The following is a 21,724-nucleotide window of genomic DNA, read 5'->3' as shown; positions in this document are numbered from 1 at the left end:
TTCAGAGTTTGGTTACTCTATTAACGTTTTATCAAATCCCAAAGAGGTTAACAAATTTTAATATACTATTTTAAGACTCATAGGTTTCGCGGCGTGAAAATTCATTCATTTTCTGCTTTCAGATACCGTGCGATCTTTAATGTCTTTTTCGTTGTATTGGAAAACGTATGTGCATCCTTAAACTGTGGATCTCTAAATGAAGTACGATCTATTGTTTGAAACTGCGGAGCATAATTCGGCGAATATTTATCTTCTGTGTAACTATATCCAAGAACTGTGCAAACGTTAAAACATTTTCCTACGAAATTCTTTGAACAGAGAAGATGCGATTAAAATCCGTAATCTGGTGACACAATGGACAGAGTGGCGAAGTTATTCAGTGTAGTAATTTAACAACGAAATAACATAAACTGAAATCTGCATTACTGAACAATTAATAATCGTAATTACCAAAAAGCTTATCTCAGTTACGGATGAAATAAATAAACTCAGCAAATTCGCGAGACACCGAACTCGTTAAAACGGTCGACCGATATTTTCATTTGTTACTCGAGTGAACGATTAAATTGCACGCCAGCGAACAATAATTTAACGAGCGCCGGTCGAATTTTAATTAGCCGGCATGGCGGATCGCCGAAGGGTGCCGGAAAATTACGGAAACTCAGACGACTTCGGTTTTTCAAAACGTTCCCCCATGTCCCGGGGGATCAATTCACTTTTTTTTTGTTCCTTTTAATATATATGTATATATATACAAATTGAGGTACACAATCGAATACAGACGCTCATAAGTATATACGTGTATAATCCGAGAGGGATCGTGATACAATTTATGCGTGTGAATGGGATGATAGGATAAAACATCGTGACGCATGAAAGACAATTATTCTCTCCCCTTCTCTCCCACGAATCCGCGGGTGCGCAACACGCAATTTTACACGCACTCACACGCATACACGCGCACACACTCCGTTACAACGGTGTAAATTGAACAAAGACGACTCGCGAGGATTTACGATCAGCAGGTTGGCGGACGCCTTGCACTCAAAAGACTCGCGGAATGAAAATCCGCGGTCGGGAAGAAGAAGCACAGCACTGTTGTGTGTGTGTGTGTGTGTGTGTGTGTGTGTGTGTGTGTGTGTGTGTGTGTGTGTGTGTGTGCTCGCCGATTTCTTAATCGCATACATGACTATACACGCCTCTAATTAATTCTATCCTTGAACTTAAACAGTAACGACCTGACTATGAAGTAAGAGTACTTTCCTCTTATTGCACTCCCTCCGGAGCATGAACCCTTCGATGATAAAGCGTTTAGGTTTCTCCCTCGACCCAGGCTTCCGAAAGTTCATCCAGAGAGAAGGAAACGGGCTGCAACTCCGAAAACTCAATTTTTGTTTCCGCAGGAAGAAGAAAGCTGCAATTTCAGCCCCTACGCTGGATCGTGAAAAACAATTCCCCGCGCGCAGTTCCTTTCGAGTGAATTTTTCAGCTTTCAGTTCTCGATTCTATGGAAACGTCTGTACGAAGTATCTTTTGATATTGTTTCCCTCGGAAGTAGTGTTGAGACTGATACCGCGTCGATATCTATCGATACCGGATGACAAATTTCGATCTAGTACTGAATCGTATCAAAGACGTAGGTATCAAACAGGTCGATACCTCTTCAACACTTACTCAAAATATTGATACCTGACTGATACTTCTACAAGAATACCGGCGCCGGTACGCTCTCTTGTCTATGTATACTTTCATGAAAGTATCAAATTACACAGAACAAAAATATTGATTTTTATTTATTAGTACAACACACGAGGAAATAGGAATCAATAAAATCTGATTTTTAAATGCTTTTATTTTAGAAGTACTTAAAATAAATTGAATGTTTTGTAAACAGAAAAACTCGTATGTACTGTTTTTAGTTTTTACTTTTTGATTAGTAAATAATGTCATATTACATATACATATAAATGTATATATATATATAATATATATATATATATATGTATAATATAATACAAATGTATTACATATACATAGAATAGATTTATATTATATGTGAGCCGTTTATTTTGAAAGTAGCCTAAGTCCATTTATACTTAAATTGAGATATTTAAGGGTTTGTGTTTCAATGCAATTAAAAATATACGTACAGGATACTAATCAGTCATACCGCTTAAGTGTATCTAAAGGAGTTAAATTTATAATGGCAATTATCAAGCGAATAATATGCGTTTTTTTACCAAGAATGGAGTTAGGCCACTTTCAAAATTAACAACCAGATTCGTTATAAAATTTAAAGGAGCCCAAGTCCATTCAACATAATTTAAGATGCTTCAAATTAAAAAAAACAATACTCAATTTATTCTATATATCTTTACAACATAATTTATGCGATTCAAAACAATTCCAATTTCTTGGTGAACCTTTCCCGTTTTTTTTTACGTCTTCATTTCGCAGTTTTGCGCTCGCCAGCTTCATTTTATTTATTATTAAAATCTCCCAAATAGCAAAACTTCTCAAAAATATTCTTTCTTTCTTCTTCTTCGTAATTTTTTATGCAAGCTTTTGTACAACGGCAATCTTTGCTTTGGAAAACTTTTGAAGGTACAATATTTCCGGTTTGAGTACAATATCTTTTTCCCGAATTCCGTTTATTAATCTTTCGCACTTTTTGGATGTATGTTTCATGAATCTTTTCTCCATTGTTATCTGTATATTCATCCCCTGACGACGAATATTGTTCTATAATTCACTTTCTCTTTCGATTTTCCTTGAAATCATTAGTTACTAATTCTTTTTCACTATCTGAACTAAATGATCTTGTCGTTTTGTTTTTCCCTATGGGTGAAATAATTTCTAAAATTTAATATTAAGTTTTAAGTTTTATATTTAACTGTGAGTATGTATATTGCGTAATTTTTGTAACTGCGTTAATTAAACGTACTGATTATTCAACTAAAGCAATTGTCCAAAAACTGAGGTTCACTTGTTAAATACTAATTAATTAAAATTACCTTCATCACTGCCTTCGGACATTATCAATAATAAATACCTCAATTTAAATATAAATGGACTAAGGCCACTTTCGAAATAAACGGCTCAATTATTGAACTAACTCTGAAAACTTATGTGTCCAAAATTATCGTACTTACTCGGAATATAAGTAACCTCAAATGCTTTATTGATAGATAACTTTAAGTTGTACATGTAACCACGGGCAACCGGAAATAATTGACAAATAGGCTTAGGCCATTTTCAAAATAAACGGCTCATGTATTCATGCGCGTGTGTATATTATCTTGCCATTTTTTTTATCATAAAATGTTATTAAGAAATATTATTCTACCTACGGTGCTGTCTTTTAAACGATTTCTTTTTTTACTAATCAATTCTCCGGCCTTTGAAAAAACTTGTTCGGCTAGAACGAAAGTTGCCATTACGCATAAATGTTTTCTTACAAACGACAATTCGTACAGTATCAAACAAGTATCGATACTTCCGGAAGGCTCCAAAGAAACTTCGATTCAATACAGTATATCATTTTAACACGTTAAGCGCCGAAAAACAACCCCTAAAATTCCCATAACGTCGAAACAATTTGATCAATGAAACCGAAACTAGAAATTAAAAATTGATCATAGTGGATGACATTAGAATGCTTTCGTATCCGAGACGTCCTAATTAAATTGTGATTGTTCGAATATATTACAATGAAAATGAATTCTAAAAATTGGTCAAAAATTAGTGTCGCCCGTATGTGGTCGACGCAGCGCTCAACGTGTTAATAAATTTTGGTATCGACAAGTGATATTAAGTATTTAAAATTTCGATACATATCGACACCTGCTATTAAGTAGTTTGGCATCGAATTGACTGAATATCATCGATAATACCAGTATCGATTCCATCACTATTCGGAAGAGAGAATCGGGGATGCGAACACGCATCGTAACTCATCGTCCATTGTTGGTCGAAGGAAACCGAAAGGAGGAATGAAAGAAGAGCAGCTGACGATCGACTCTCGTGTATTGTCCTCCCTTCCTCTTTAACCTCGACACGTTATCGGCTCGCTAATCACCGTCCCTTATTTATTTCAGACACGAATCGATCGTTAATAGACTGCGGATGTTATGCGACAAAAATGAGTACAACGGCAAAGAGATTGAGAATTTATTGATAATCCGAGCCTTGCGTCGATACTCAACATTTTAGTCGTTGCACATCGTAATTTTAGACCATGTCTGTATGCCGCCAATATAAATCAATTCTTAATTGTCCAATAAAGGGAACAGCTATAGTGATTTTGTTGTTTGTCAGCAAAAATGTACACGACATTTTCTAGTAGTTTTCGTTCCGAACGATCGATGCAACACGTTTTTATTTAGCACAAAAATCCGCAGTCGATCCAGCACAAACCACCTGACGACGTTTGCCTCGTTACTAGACGGCGAACGTACACGCAAAATTCCATTTCCAGAATTTTCCATCGATTACAGAATTTTCTTCCCCCTTCTAATCGTCGAGGGGGTTATTTTACGGTTTACAAACTTCGGGAAACTCCATTTCCTTTTCGCTCGGATCCTCAAAGACGGTTGTACAAAACGAAATCTTTTCAAAGATCTTGATAAGAGAAGCAAAAGAGAGAGAGAGAGAGAGACAGAAAGAGAGAGAGAGAGAGAGAGAGAGAGGGAGAGAGAGAGAGAGAGAGGGAGAGAGAGAGAGAGAGAGAGAGAGAGAGAACGAGAGAGAAGGATCAGATTGAACGGAATGGCGAGATCGAAAGAGGGGAAGGTCACGGAACGAGGCGGCCGTGTTCAACGAACTTGGAGCCACGCCGATCTGTTCAATAAATCTTCGTCCCTGGAGATTAATTACGAACTCTTTAATTACCGTACGAACGCTTGAGAGAGTCACATACATATCATGGGAACTTATATGTATACAGTCCGTTGCAAAATTCTATCAGCGGCCATCGGAATTTGCGTTCGACAAGCAGATTAACTGATGAACTTTGCGATTACTTCCAATTTTAAGCAGTTGCGAAAGTATCGAAGCTGCTTTAAGCCTTGCTTCATAAATAGCTACGAAAGTAAGCGATTCTTCTGAAATTTGTTGCCAACAGAAAATTGACGATATTGGAATAATCTTTTTGGGACATGTAGGCACGTCCATCAGCTACGAGAATAAATTGTTTAAGTAGCATATGTTTACTTATTTATTGGATAGCGTATTGTCTTGCCAACCTGATTTATGCGAAACAAAAATTGAGGATCTGAATTCAGAATTCTTGAACGCTTAAGATTCGAGTTGTATAACGTAGCAGCATCAATTTAGCAACGATTAGGAAATTTTTTAAAATTTTCTTCGATGCTAGTGTATTCAAGACTGTGGATACAGAGTTTTTCTCTCTTTCTCTTCGTCTTCTTCGATTTCCATTCTTTTTTCGACTCACGAATTTCAACAACTGCAAGAGTCAATTTCCATGATAACGAAATAATTTGTTCAAGAATATAGGCGTCTGTTCTTCTTCGACGCTTGAAAATATTAGAACGGTGCTTCTGCCAGCATGAAATAGACAACGAGGCGAGAACAAACGATGACGTAAATTCAGTGGTAATAAAAATATCCGTCCACCGTAGCCGCTAAATAGAACGTACGGTAAGAACGAATTTTCGAAGTCACTTTACAAATCGTTTATTAGCTTTCGTCACGCTTAAACGATAAGTTTGTTCGTCCAAATCGGAACTCCATGCACACACAATGGTTACTTTCATATCTTGCATGGTGGTGCTCTGTACAAATGTACACGGTGTTTTCTACACTAAACGTTGTTATATAAACTTAGCGCAGCCTACCTACATTATAAATCGTTCTCATTTAGATCTCACAATTTTACCGAATGCGAAACCGAACGAAGTCCGCGGAATTCGTTTAACCAATCGATGACGTTCCAAGGTAAAATTCCAGAGTTACTCGGAAAAACCGCGTCACGACCTATAATATTTATTTTTAATATTTTCCCACGAACGGCTTAATTAAGGATATTAATTTCGTGGGCGTGGTCGATACTTTCGTGACCTACTGTTACCGGGAGGGAAGGGTTCGTTTGTAAACTGGGAACAAAGTCGGCCGGAAACGAATATTAACATCCGCGGGGCGAATTGAACCCGCAGAACTTTCCCGGGGATGCCGTTGGAGCAATTAACGAATGGAAACAAAATGGCGGAGGCCTCTTGAACTGCGCAACTTCCAGCAGCGTCGACAAACGCAGCCCCGTCCGCAACTGGGCGAACTTCGAAACGTGATAAAAAAAAGAAAGAAAAGAACCGTTGGAGGATCGAAACGCAGGCTGTGAACGTAAACTGCCACAAGGTGTTATTTTTTAATGATCTAAAAATTTATTATTACCACAAGGAACAATGGCGTCGTATCTCCGACCTTGTTATTCGAAGCTGAAGTAAAATTAAAGTCTACAAGACGCGTTTCTTCGTTCATACGATATGCGTATCAAGAACCGATGTGTGATGCAATGCACGCCGCATACACATATTCTGTATGTACAATGATGCGCTCGGAACGACAACGAAATAAATGTTCATACAAACGTACGCTGCGCGACGCAAAAGACATATTTCCGTAATTAATGTATACATGTATAAGTATATCAGGGTTCCATCGGGATTTCGCCGGTCGCTAATCACTCGACCGGTTCGCAGAAATTTCTCAACGGTAAACTAATCGGGGATGATTCACAAAGGAGAGACACGAAAGAATTAAAAAAGAAGCGGGACTAGATGTACGAGATTACAAGTCCATAAGCTGCCGGACACTTTTATGTTCAATGAACGTGGAAAGTAGTCTTGGGATCCGTCGATTACTTCCGTTCCGGATTCTCTTCGTTCGAAGGAGCCTTAACGTTTTCCTTTCTCTTTTCTTCTTCGTTTCCGTTACATTTTAACTAGATTAGATACACGAATCGTCGCCGCTTGAAAAAGTAATACGAGGAACGAACTGATTCGCGAGAGATGCAAGAGCGGACGGTTCGGCGTAGACGAGGTTCGTTCTCGGGAGCAAGTGTCTAGTAACTTATGAACGGCAGTGTTAATTTCGACTAACCCTGTGTGGAATCAATCTATGTATCTCTGTCCGTTTCCGATTCATCGTTCGCACCGAACTCGCGATCACGACTTTCTTCGTCACGTGAACACGACCGCTTCCTCTGTCTTGTTTCGTTGCGAACACTGTCGTTTCCGGTGCCTTATCGTCCTCCTACGCATCGCGGCGTTAAAACTACCATTATCGGTCGTGACGAGACACCGATTCAATGCTGATAATTTTTACGCGAACTTCTCGCTCTCTCGCTCTCTCTCTTCTTCACTTTTCGTCCGAAATCACCGGCCTGGATTCGGTGAATATTTACAAAATGGTACGGAGGATTTCTGAATACTGTGTGTCCAAACATAGTCTACGATAAAATCGTCAGGAAACTTGCATCTTTTTACGACTTTCTACAATACAAAACAATGTATTCACGTTTCTTCTTTATTATTGCGAATTTTCTACTTGATGGATGAAACAGTTCCGCGTTCCAACTTTTATAAAAAAAATTCATAAAAATTAAGACTCGCATTAAGATCGAGTCTTCCGTCTCACTCATCCCTGCCGTCAATTTGATAAAAGTTGTCCACTGATTCAAAAGAAACAGCAACTCTTATCCTAAATTTTATTTTAGGGTAAGGGTTTTACCTTAATCAATGAAACCGAATTTGAACAATTAAAAATGATCGAAGTTTAATCTTCGCACGTTCCTCGAGGTAAAGAGTTATTCATTTTCTGAACACTGTAAGATCTTCGACTGCTTCTTCTTCTTTTAAAATGTGACGCTTTATAGGCTACATATTTGCTTCGAGAACAAAGCAGGAATGATGCGACTACGGAAAACAATTCCTCTCTATTATATCCTAATAAATATTTCTCTAGAAACTGACATTCTAAATGAAACATAATTTCTTTTTGAAAAGCCAAATAAAAGTGAATGAAATATCATACTGGAATCTTTCATGCAGCCATTCCGAAGGGACGTGTCAATCATTTCGCCGATTTTTCCAGGTATCGTTTTGTAAATAATTAGTCCAGATTCCTTCGCGTGGGAACACGTATCGGCGAAGCCTCAGCATGCACGTCCGTAGAGCGTGTCGCCGGGAATCGGTAGCGACAACGTTTATTTTTAATAGGGGGCTTTGATGTTCGCCGAGGTCCTTTTAGAAAATTCAATGCGTCCAACCGGGTCGCGCGACCGCCTATAAATATGCGTCCCGCCATCGAGCCGGTTTCTCGATCGCGAGGGTGAAAAACGTGTTTCGACGTGCCCCGCAAACGGGGGATGCAGAAACGGTGCTGATCGAGTATGTTTGCACAGCCAACGGAAACCGGAAATACGGCGCTTCCTCGCTACAGGCTCTCCCCACCCTTTACAGAATAAAATGAATGTTTCGAGCAGCTATTCCTGCTTTGTGTGGGGTGCCTTTGAAAGTTACACGGGTTTTTGATCCGTGTCAGAGTTCATATATGCTTGAGAAATATTTTTATGGACACGGTCTTTCTAGAAAATACTGTGAGTGCCAAGTTTCAATGTTTTCATTAATGAAAAAAGAATGATACTTAGAGCATCGAGATGTCAAAATAACCCTTCAAAATAACGGATTGCAGATTTTTTATTTTATGTACGCTGAGATTGTAAAGATGACACTCTGTATCTATTTATTCAGATATAGTTTGTTGTGGAAACCAGAGTCAATTTTAGCCCTGTTAATCATTTTCTACATGACAATTTGAACATAGAGACAGTAAACTGAGTTGAATGAAATTGCCGTTATCGTTGACCAATCGAATCGGAAGTTTTCTATGAAAGATTATTATCGATATAGTACAAATTCATTGGGCAGGAAATTGCATTTGCAGGAAATTTTGTACGCGCCTTTGGTTTGAAGAATTAACGTGCCATTCACAGAAATTTGCAAACGCAGTTGCAACGACTTGACACTTACAGCGTTTTCTACCGGCGTTTATCATCTTTCAGCACAGCCGTCGGCTAGATGGAAAGGGCCAACGAACCGGATTAGAGCGAAGAAGAGCGAAGAGTGTGAAGATGAAGAGGAGAGAAGGAAAAGCGTAGCGCGTACTTTCCTCATTGAATCTTTATTCTTTCCGCGGGAAGAGGAGTCTTCGGACACGGATTCCAGACAATCGGACACACATCCTCGTTCGCCATGATTTAAAGTCTCGACTCTGAAACCGTCCGCGCTTACAATTTCATGCTGGTTTACGCATTATAAAGCCTAAAGCTATCACTTAAACATTAGTTTTCCTTTCTCGTCGTGAGTGCGATAAAAAGCACTAGATTAAAAGAAGGACTAATCGTAATAATCATGTAATAATAATCATAAGAATAATAAGAATAATAATGGTGATGATAATAGTAATCATAATAATAATAATAATAATTATCAAAATGATCGTAATAGTAAAAGGAAAAAAAAAAACGAAAAAAAAAGAAGGAGAATATCGTAGATCGCTTAGTCATGTAATCGAGGTATCATTCGGGAGCGAACGATACCTGTATTAATTAATTTTTGCGCAATCTTCTTCGAGATCAGTCGACGATATACACACAGAGTGGAGTTTTGAGCCGAAGTTGCACGAACAACGAACGTGTCGTTTGTACATACACGTTGATCACAGTAATAAAGCGGAGTGAGTGAGTGAGTTGTGTGTGTGTGTTTGGATGAGTGTGTGGGGTCTGTCGTTCGTAAACGAGCGAGCGCTCATCTTGTGTGTATGTCTGTGTGTGTGTGAATGGATGTACGTATGTCGGTGTGAGTGATCGATAAATTAAGTGAACGAAAGTAAACTAGAGCAATATTTGTTAATAATAAAACCGGAGAGCTGCGTGAACAACGTTCGCGCGCGTTGCATGCGTTTATCGGGGTCTGTTTGCGACTGCGAAGCTGGCTTTCGATTGAAACGACAGTGCACAAGGTGCTACCGAAATGACATTGCAACAAGGTGCTGCGGAAACAAGGGACCAAACCTTATGCGTGCACATTTGGAAGCATTCGTTGTTTCTTTTTACTTTCTTAACTATTTTATGAATGCACAGAGTATTCGATTGTTTCTTAATTATCAGACGCTTCTGAGAAAAAATCGTCGAGCTCGCTCCGCTCAGTTTGCTGTACCCTTCCGTTAATAAAAATCATGATTTCTTCGTGATTCCATATTGCAATTCCTTGCAGACGTCGGACTCTCGATTCTTAATCTTCGATTTTCAAAGAATTGTAAACGCGGTAAAGGAGTAAAAAAATTTGTAAAAATATAGAATCCCCTCCATTCCATAGCAACGAATTTTTTTTGAAATACATTGAAATAAAGAAGAGGTGAGAAAATGTACAGTATCTGCACACAGAGAACGTATTATCTTTTTAGTGATATTAAAAATTGATTAAAATGCTTATCATTTTCGTTTAATTTAATTTAAGTTAGTTACAGTTAAGACTTTTGGCGAATTTTTATGGAAAATAAATATGGTCTGCGCTAATTTCAAGATACAGAAGCTACGTAGACTTTTACTTCGTTTCTCAATCATTTCAATGAGTTGAAAATAATGCAACTAACGTTTTCAAATTCTTCAAACGTTATATTACTGTTGTTACTGTTTCGTATTTGTCCTAATCATTGTTGTTATAAATGCATAAAATCTAGTCGTAGTCGCCGAAGAAAAACTATTAAGCAAATACAAAAGAAGCATTTGCGGTTTGCAGTACATTAAATCGTTGTCTTACCGATCATTGGATTGAAGCCCGAAGTATCGCGTTCGGCGAACAGAGTAGAACGTCGCTATAAAATTTGGTCCCTCGTATTGGAAGAATCTTGTATGGGCAACGCACGATTGTTGGAATTTCGCCGGAAGGGACTAGGTTCGTAAATAATACATGCGTAGTCGTTGGGCACCGTCGAGAAAATGCGAGCAGAAAACTGTATTCGAAGGAATCGATATTCATGATCGTAAAAATCTGAACGTGAATCGATCGACGGACGAGTCCGTACGATTCCGAATACAGCAGGAAAGTAGAGAAGCGGTTCGTTCATTTTCTCGGGGTGCGCTCGCGACCGGGTGTGATCGCGAAGATAAAAATTAAAAAGGCAAACGAAAGTAGAGAAGGACTGGATAACGGAAGAAGAAGGAATCGTGAAAAACAGTCGTGCATGTGTCGTGCAACGTTTCACGAGACCGTTGTTCTTTCTCGCTCCTCGTAACGCATCTCACCCCTGGCTCTATACTTCTCTCGCCCACGCGCTTTTACAATAACTCCCGGCGTTCTTTGCTCCATCACTTTTTTTCTTTTCTGGATTTTCTCACCTGTTACATCGTGATATAATTATTATACGCACTTCATATTTATATATATATTTATATATATTCATCTATACCCATCGGGGCGGAACCCCGATGTACGCCTAAGTTCCATATCACAAGATATTTCTGTTCAGTATCACGATTTTTTTCATTTCCTTATTTTGTTCACTTCGCTTTAACAATCCCCCGCTTGCCTCCCCCTCCTAGTTTCTCTTCCGTGGATCGTGCCTGTCGTTGTTTACCTCGTTAGCATTTTTTTTATCAGTCTCTCATTAGGATTAACACGCGTTCGTATCGAATCACGCGATAATTCGTCGAATTCTCTCGCACGTTCAGCGGCTCCTAGGCAACTTAGCTTTACATTCGATAAAGTTGCGGAGAGCGGGCTGCGGCGTCGCTCGACCGTCGAATCGGAGGAGCTAGGGCGGGACTCTCGCTAGGACACGCCTCCGGACATTTGCGATTGCTCGCCGACTGTCCCCGCTACCTTTCACGATCACTGCTACGAGTTGGTCGCGCGGTCAAGTGGTTCCTCAAAAAATTGTAATCCAAAATGCTGTTAAAATTTTCCTATCAACGATGGTTTGATGGATCAACTTGAAACTTTTCACATGTTTTCATCGATATTTTAAGATATGAACGAAATATTCTTTACTTCGATATCTTAGTCTTTACATATATGTTGCTGATCCGTGTGCAGTCTATTTGGTTTATAGAATTGATGTCTTCAGCTCTGGACTTAATCAGTTGAACCTCTATTCTGCTCTGACCAGTGTGTGGTCCTTCGAATCGCGACAAGGTGCCTATCCCAGAAAAGAAGCAGTTATGGAGATTCTTGGCTGTCCGGGAACCACTGACACAGCAAATGCTACGACGTCGCATCGACGGAGGTCCTTGCTAAACGAAATTTTACGACTTCGTCCTGTCCTGCTCAACACGTACGCAAAGTGAATATTCATGAGCCTCCGAGTACAAACCGCGGGACCTAATCGAGAGTCCCACCTTAGTTCGCCTCTAGCGTTCTGCTAGCTCGATCGTCACTGGAACAAACATACTTCCTCCGAGCCCTGTAGGCAATGTCTAGTTACTAAGAAGAGATAGCGACCCGCAAACTCTGTCAAGAGTACGTCAAATCCATGTTGCTCTTGAAGGATCAAACCTCGTTTATGCCATGCTCCGAAGTCACTATGTTTGTTCCACCAACAACAACAGAAGTCAAGCCTCGAACAACATAAGTTAAGTCTCGGACAACGTCTCGGAGGCGATTAACAGACAGGCAACGACTCCAAAAACAGAAACGCGACTCTCCCTCTTTACAGGCTCGCCGACGGACCCGAGCGTGTAACGAGGGAACAGCAAAATTATTCTTCGTTCGCATCACTCGCCGCGTTATCGTTTCAACTCTCTACTCAATCGTTGTTCACCCACATAACTCGTTCTCAACGTGGAAACGTTCTCTCTCTCTCTCTCTCTCTCTCTCTCTCTCTCTCTCTCTTTCTCACACACTCTCTCTCTCTCTCTCTCTTTTTCTTTGCACGCCGCTCATTCGTTCCGTAACTAAAATTAGCGCGAATTTGTTTGTGCCAGGGTCGCTCGCGACAATTCGCCTCGAATATTCGCACACGTTGAAGCTCGCTCTCGCGATCGACGATCATCATCGGTTTGGACACTCGCACGTGTCTCGAGCCGCGAAGCGGATCCTCTCGCGGATTTTCAGTCGTTCTCGACGGGACGCGCGATTCGGCTAAATGCGATCTGTACCCTACGGGAACACAAAATGCTGAGTAATTGTCACCTTCGAGCCCGTTCGTCGCGGAACCGTCTCTCCTCGCTCTGCTCCCGAGCCGATTCGTCGAGAAGCCCACTGGATGGGCAGTTGATGAATACAGCGTTCCCCCCTTAACGTCTCGTCGGGCTTCACTATATACTTTTATAGCGGCATTTCACCAATAGCATTGGATATTTTATCCGGCGATTAAGCGCTAGTCAATAGGAAGTAGCGTCATGCTTCGTAGCGACCCGCTTGCCTCGCAATGTTAAAGAGGAAACGTTCTATCTCCAGTAATTTGGACTGTGGACTTCGTGCCAGGTCGCCAAACTATGCGATAGCGTTGTACGATTCATTTGTTGGACGAACTCAAGGGGTAATACCAACGTTCAATTATTATTGCGAAAAGCTGTTAAATGTAATGGGTCCTACTTTCTGCACACCTCCAGGCCACAGCTTGATCCGTTAGCGAGGGTCGATACAATAATTTTCTTTGCATTAATTGGTTGACGATTCACAGCTAAGGCAGGATCCATTGCGGATTGGATGCACAGTAAAATGGTGAGGATGTGCGCGCCAGCTTAGGGAGTAAGAAAAGCAGGAGTAGGTCCCATTAGAGAGTCGAAACACACTTACATGCCAGGCTCGGTCGTACTCCAAGGCCGAGATATTCTTTCATTTGATTTACATTAGAGTGTTCACGCTATGCGCGCCGCTCTCGTGCCGTGCCGTGCCGCGCCGTCAGGTCAACACCGTTTGGCCTAGCACGCTGCAAGCACAACCCGACCCTAACTGTATCCTTTGCTAGGGAAGTGGAGGCCGGATTTAATTATGCTCTTATTATGCCTTGACACTTTTTTTTGTCAACCCTTAGCCCGTTTGCATTAATCGTAATTAATTGTAATTTATAATCACAACAATGGGCCTGGTTATAGTGATACATTCACTGTAATTACTGCGCGGAACATTCGACAGACGTTTTTCCGCTTCGAGATGCAAACGGGTTAAACAGCGCAGCGGATTCATCCTCTCGGGACGAATGATCGATTTAGCCAGAGTGTTGAATAGCTCTGCCATCGTAAAATGTTATCGGTAACGGATATAGCGGAGTTATTATTTACCCCGCGTAAGTTCCATGGGATCGCCGTGAACCGAGGGTTAAGCGAACACAGAGCGAAGAGTGTAACCTATTTTGTATTGTAAGCACCCCTTAGGGATCGGGTGCTTCGATGTAAAAGTGTAACTATAAAGCCCCGAACGGGGATCTGTAATAAACTTCATCATTGACCTAAGCACAGCCGATAATGTAACTCAGAAAAGCGGCGCTACAGAGGGTAATAGCCAAATTTGACCTACTTTACAATTTAAGATAACACGATAATTGGACAAAGTCTAAGCACGGTGCATGTTCGATTAATACTATTAATAACGCTGCAAATACTTCTGATTCTCAAGATACAACAGGATTGTCGTTTATCCGAAATAATCTGACGAACATTGATAGTTCATTGTTGATGTATACAGTATTATTTTGTATACGGATCACCGTAGATCAATTTATTTACGCAATGTGTTTAGTCAATCAAGAATTCAGGCATCGCAGGAACGGATAATCGAGGTTCTACACGAGATTTGATCTAGGACCAAGTTGCAGTTCCTTGTAGTACTTTCAGGGGATTCGGCTGGCTTAAAATATCTAGGAAGCGAAGTTCCATTCAGTGACAAACTGGATTATGCGTCAGCGATTGCATCGGACAAATAAAATAGAATGCACACGATGCGTCATCGATTTTGTATTGATCGGCTACGCAGTGGGTGCCGGTGGCCATGAGAGTCCCTGTTTAGGGCAGCGCCCCGCTAATGGAGAGAGAAAGGTGTACAAATAGATAGAGAGACAGCCGCCTGCCATTTCCTTTTTGTCTGGGTATGCGCATAAATTCTATCGGCTGTGCTTGCCGAGCCAATAACAGCTGAAGCTTTGTAGCTTTTCGCATGAATTTCGACCATGGTTCGATGCTCCGAACCGTGTATCATTGATTTATCTCGAAATGAAGTGAAATGAGAAGCTTGGTCCTTGATTGATTCAATCAAGAAGCTTCAGTGTTCAAGGTGCATTTCGATTTCAAATCGGCCAGCTTTTCGACCGTTTAAATGCGAAGTGTATACATGGATCGTGCGTCTCGAAAGGTTGATGAATCGGTAAAATTGTGTTTTATCAAATCGTAAACGAGCTCCACGATTCCGGCTTCTGTAAATTGGTCCATAAGAGTCTGTGTTCGCAGAAGAAAAAAATTGGCGTTTCGGGCGTCGAGTTCCGTTCGATGAAAAAATCTCAGATTTTTATTTCGTGGAAGATCCACGAATGATCGAGACTATTCGCTGTCTTTGAGAAAGATGCGATAAAAATGCAACGCGACAGGAAACCACGTCCCGGTTTCCTGCTTCTTTAAAATCCATGCTTCAAAGAAAGAAAATGCAAAAGGTCGTGTTAAAAGAATACTGCTCGGCTTATAAAAAGAAAAAAGGAAACGAAGCACTCGTCAGGAATATCGTGAAACTAAGGGCAGCTTACGTATTCGATAAAAATATGCGTAGTTTCGAAGCTCGAAAAATCGACATCCGAACCGGACCGCTTCTCGAGATGATGAATCGATTAAGTATAGATCGAGTATTTGAGAGAGTATTGTTCTGTTCAAATTAAAATGCTAACGACATCGAACGAGCTGGATCTTCGATCTCGCGACATGGTTTATTTGCGCCGACAAGGCGAATCGAGCCGGCTGAACGAACCGGCCGATCAAAAATGTTAATTAAGAAAACGGCAGACAAAACAAAACGGACAAACAGAAGGCAGTGATAAAAATGCAGGACAATCGTTGAGTATTTACACGTGAGTTGATCGATCGTGTCGCCGATCGGAACTTAATGCTACGGTTTAAACTGAAGAAACTTCTGAGAGGGCAGTCAAAAGTAAGTCGGAAAAGAAAAGATTGCACTTGAAGAAAGATAGAAGAACGATTACACAATGATGCCCAGAAAAGGGTTGCCGGACAGAGGGTTAAGTATCTGAGCGTGTCGTTATGGATCCTAAGAGTCAGACGCGTATAATCTGTCCGTATAAATGACTAATTACGTATAGCGTATACCACTTAACTAGATGTGAGTTTAGTTCGGTTTTAATTCCTGTACAATTGATTGCGGAGTCGCGACCCGATTCCTGTAACGTCACCGCCTGATCGCCGAGGATCATTGAAATGCGATTCGTTTCTTAGTCGATTTGGCAACGACCCTGTCGCTGCGACGTTGGATCAAGACATCCGTAACCTTAGTCTATTCGCAATTCCTGAAGGTCGGTACGCAACCTCTATCGTTCAACGACTAGCAAACTAAAGAAAACAGAGAAAGAAACAGCGAACGTCTCGATTCGATGATCTTGCTGGTTCGACATCGCCCGCAAGGGCTCGCGACACGCGTCTCCGCGAGGTTTCTAGTCCGCTGACCCGCTTCGTCGGCTCGAAACTGAGAGAGAGAAAGAGAGACGGCCCAAAGTGAAGAGAGCCTGCCTTCGACAGTCTAACGAGATCCTCCAACGACCCGGAAGAGTCTCCATGGCTCTGTTCACCGTGGCGCGCGCCCTTCGATCGGAAGGCCCCTGGAAGCTAGAGGCTTCGCGTGAAAATGAGGATCGATTCGTCGATATCGCGCCAGTCTTTGGTTCCCCTCGGCACAATCACCACCTGGTGGTTCTCGACCATCTAGGCTAGGACAGCATAATCGAGGTCGCGAGTCCTGACTGACTGAGTAGACGAATCCGGTGCATCAGAACCTTGGCGCGACTCTGTTCTCGGCGCGTGGCCTTCAATTTCTTGGTACAAAATGATAGACGGTCGGCTGTATTACAGGCAAGAGTCAAGCAACCACCTTGCTCTGGACAAGTGGCTAGATCGATCTAGAGCAGAGCTGTCTCTCCAACACCTGCTTCGTAATCTGAATCGCGTTCCCGGGCCATGCTACCGTCGGAACAGCGTGCGTCTTCGGGGCGGCGAGTCGTCGAACAGATAAAGTTCACAGCACGGACAATAAGTCCCCGGACGAGGGGGATTCGGCTACTTCCCGTTGGGTCTGGCTACTCGATTTGCGACTTCGCCGGGCCCCTGACGAAAACGCCGAATAGTTTAGAGTCTGTTCTTGATCGACCGGGAGTCGCGAGATCGTATCCTAGCCAGGTCGACCGTGAACATCGAGTTCGGGCTAAGTGACGCAGCGCAGGTGATCGGTTCTCTCGGGGCTTGGCGACGAGACACGGAACCTGGGGAAGCGTGCCGGGGAGCTAGAGGCGACGTATCGTCGCCTGGCTGGCGATACGGAGGGTTGTCGTTGCTTCGAACGACTGGTCAGTTCGTTCAGCAGCCGTTTGGCGACGTAACGCGTCGATCACAGTACTATCCTCGAGCCGTGACTATCGTGCGAGGGTCCGTGGGATCCGTGGGATCCGTGGGAGCCGCGGGACCCGTTGTTGTGCTGTTGTCCTTGCAGCTGATGGCTGTGCGACTGCTGGGACTGTTGTTGCTGTTGCTGGAGTTGCGATTGCGGTTGCTGCTGCTGATCACCACTAGTACTACTGCTGCTAGCGTCACCACCACCACCGCCACCGCTACTGCCACTACCACCACCACCAGTACAAACAACACCACCACTGACACTGCTACCAGCTACAGAGATCAGCATCGGATGGCTGCTGCTGCTGGGCTGGAGGTTGCCGCCGCAGACAGTAGGACCCGGCTGACCCCCGTACTTACGTTGCAGTGCCGAGTAGATGGTGTTCACCGTTTGGAACATGTCGTTCAGCATTTTGCCGGTGTTCTCAATGTTATTGCTCTGCAGAGTGTTCGTTTTGCTGGAGCTCCGACTGCCGGACGCGGAGATGCTCAAGCCGGTGGTCGATGACGGTGGAGCCGCAGCAGCTGGCACAGCTGGCAAGGCATTGTCGTTGCTGCTAGCAGTCTTCTCGGGCGGTTTCGGCAGTCGGCGCCGCAGCCAGCCGTGCTTCAACGCCTTGCTAGGCGTCATCCTCAGGTCCGGATCCCACTCCAAGCACCGGTGAATGAAGTCCAGGAAGTACACGTCCTCGCTAACCAGGATACGACGAAGGTCGCGAGATCCTGGCGGACCCCGGCGCTTACCTTTCCGCGAGTAACCACCGCCTAACACGTAAGTACCGTCTATCATCATCGTGCCGGTGCAGTAGCGAGGATAGCCCTTCGAGCTAATGAACTGGCGGGATCGTTTCGCGGATTCTAGCAATCGTGGAGGTGGCATGCCCAGCAACTCGATTATGCAGGCGAGCTGATCACCCTCGTCATCGCCCGGCAACAACGGACAACCGGTCACTAACTCCGCGATGATGCAACCGAGGCTCCACATGTCGATCGGCATGCCGTACTTAGCACCCAGGATCACTTCCGGCGCACGGTAGAACCGGCTCTGGATGTAGGTGTAGACGCGCTGGTTCTCGTAGCAGCTCGATCCGAAATCTATCACCTGGAACAAGACATGCAACAAATTAACGTCTGCGGATTCACCGAGGTACAGTAGTCGGCGAAGTAGCGAAGGTGCAGTCTAACTATGTTAAAGGATTTCTTCTTCTTTTACTCAAGAAGATTGATTTTGATTTTGCAGATCTTGTAGTTCGACTTTTCAGATATATATATATATATATATATATATATATATATATATATATATATATATCTTTGAATTTTCAGGTAGGAGGCGTGACATTTTCAGAGTTGTTGAGTACTGAAGCGTATGTGAACATGCTATTAGGTCTACCGGAAAGTTCTGTCCGTTTAAGAAATGAAAGGAAATAATAGATTTTTCATAAATTTAGTAATATTTATAGTACAATATAATTTCCGTCGTTACTTATGACCTCTTGCCAGCGTGATGGCAATTTGTGAGCAACATTTTTCAAAAATATATGTCTCACATGAATATGTGCATATCTATTGAAATTTGCAATGACATTATCAGACAGAACTTTCCGGTAGAGCCTGCTTCGATGGCATATGAGCCGTTTATTTTGAAAGTGGCATAAGTCACTTTACCGTAATGAAAAGTGGTGATTTTTTAATGTTTATACGAAATTATTTATACTGAGAAAAATATCAGTATCCTGAGATAACAAATACAGGTAAATCTTCTCGAAAGTTAACATCCATATTTTTAAACGTGTTAAAACGCAAATCCTTAAATATATCGACTTAAAAACAAAGCGACTTATGCCACTTTCAAAATAAACGGCTCATATCTTGAAGCAATATTTTGAGAAGAAAGCACTGCACCAATCAACTTGAGCTTTGAATTATACCTTTCAATGGAGACTTACTACTATTTGATCTGCAACCAAAATCATCTGATTTTTTTGAACAACTTTTACAGTTAATATGGATTTGCTTAGCTATCGCTTATCGCAAAATAATTTCTTGTCGCCGATTGCAGATATTATCATTATCAGATCAAAACGCTAACTCAGCTTCAAAAGAATTCGAACAGAATAGATTGATCGATTGTGTTGGGAAATATTGCGAATTCCTTGTCTCGTCGGAAATGTAATGGAACTTCGGTAGGAAAGGATGAAAAACCGGGTTTATATAAATATCTAAAACCTAGTTAGCCGATGATGACGCGCTTGAAAATAGCAAAGGTCCCTACGGTACGCGTCGCTGAGAAAACGCTGACCAACTCCAATCTACTGGTGTACATCTTTCATGTCCAAATGATATATTCTCCATAGCACTCAATTATTTCGCGTCGTTACGCCGATGATCGAGTAAGTCGTCGTGACTGACATTAAGCAAATTATGCCAGTGTCAATAGTGCATCCCCCCTCCCCCATCAATAGACTTTCAACTTGTCAGACGGAAACATTAATTAGCGACTCCAACATTTGTACAGATTATTTTTCCATGAAAAATACAATTCTTTGTTTAAGTTTAAATATTGATTTTTGTTCCGCGATGATTAAGTAAGCTAATGTTTATCAGCTAAACTATTCGTGGGATAAAAACTGATTGAAGCTATAAAGCTGATTGAACAAATAATTTTTATGGCTAGAGACCGATGATTTTATCCATTTATAATAAGGACAAGTTAAAAAGACCATTACTTTCGAGTCATTAAAATTATTATTGATGTAACTTTACGTAAAAGTTCGCAGTCTAGTAATTGCAAATTTCAAGCTCCAATTCCTATACCTCCAATTATCTTTTCTTTTATCGTTTTCAAAGGTAATGCCTGCTGATATTCGAATTAGCTCTCGATCAAGGAAACGGATATAATTTGCCTGGTAGCAGATAAAAGTTAATAGTTTCTTATTTTATTAGAAGGAAGCAGCTCAGGAGAGGCGGCACTGTTTCAACAGCTTCCAAGAGATTCCACGGGATCGGTCATACTGACGGAATGGTACATTATTTGCTCCAGTTGGATACGCGAAATCTCGGATATACAGCCGTCTGAAGTGTATCATGAATAACGTACGTGGTCTGCATGGAATGAGACCCGTGTATCCTTTACGGCGCATTTGGCAACGGAACGTGACAAAATAATATACTTCCCCAGTGAGAAACTGCTGCTGATAAACGTTTCCCAGCCGTAACATGGAAATCGATAAGGCACTCGGAAATTCTTGCGGAAGGATCTTCGTCGACGACACGTTAACGTGAGCAACAACGAAACCACGGACATTTATGAAATTCACGTATGTTCTATCTGCCGTGCGCAAACCATGCTGTGGACTTTGTGCATTCTTCTGCATTACCTCGATCGCGACAGCTTTGGGCAAAGTACAAATATTTTCGTTTTTTCATCGTTAAATGATGTCGCAGTCTTTATCGAGAAAACGAGTACATTTGACTCATCGAAAATCTTATATTTTATATTTGCTCGATAGAAATTATGGTACCCGAGAACTAGATTGATCATTTAAGCGACATTATTTGAAAATGATCGACCTATAAAGAAGGAAATCAAAGCTTCTATTTTGCTCCGAGCTGTTGCAAATTGAAGCTTTTATTCCGCACGAAAAGCTTTTATTTTGCTCGATTCTTTGAACTGATACTAAACACGCGTTTATCCCATAGAGAACTTGAGGGAAAGGGTACGCGGCAGAGAGGTCGTTTCGAAGGAATTATTTTTATTTTGCTTTCTAGAATTAGCCGAACGTGGCTGATTAAAAACTGTAAGAGGCTTGCCGGATAGTTTATCGTTCGAACAAAATCTTCGAACTCAACGCGACAGACCGGATCAAAAGAAACCAACGAACTCACGGTGATAATATTTATAGCCGGAAGGCTCTGATCGTTTCCCTCGTGCCGTAATTCATTAACACACCGACATGTGAGAGCGAACGTTCGGATAGAGGATCGGCTAAGAGTCGGGGATAATTTTGTGCGATCGTCTCCATTTTCTACCGGCCTAGTTTAATAAATATTTCGGGTAACGTCGGGCGGCTCACGTGTGGCCAACAGAAACGCCACCTTGGA

At 41.9% G+C, this 21,724-nt stretch overlaps 1 protein-coding gene across 1 annotated transcript in view; it reads right to left on the bottom strand.

The window, feature by feature from the left end:
- Positions 1 to 670: 670 nt before the first annotated feature.
- Positions 671 to 21,724, bottom strand: part of LOC143258963 (dual specificity tyrosine-phosphorylation-regulated kinase 2) — an 83,363-nt gene continuing 62,309 nt past the window's right edge. Inside the window, exon 2 of the mRNA XM_076519633.1 lies at positions 671 to 18,722. Coding sequence (XP_076375748.1) covers positions 17,616 to 18,722 — 1,107 coding nt within the window. The 3' untranslated portion in view covers positions 671 to 17,615. The remainder of the gene's footprint in view (positions 18,723 to 21,724) is intronic.

Source organism: Megalopta genalis, chromosome 3 (genome assembly GCF_051020955.1).
Source record: "Megalopta genalis isolate 19385.01 chromosome 3, iyMegGena1_principal, whole genome shotgun sequence".
NCBI classification, from domain to species: domain Eukaryota; kingdom Metazoa; phylum Arthropoda; class Insecta; order Hymenoptera; family Halictidae; genus Megalopta; species Megalopta genalis.
This window is presented reverse-complemented; position numbering and strand designations above follow the sequence as displayed.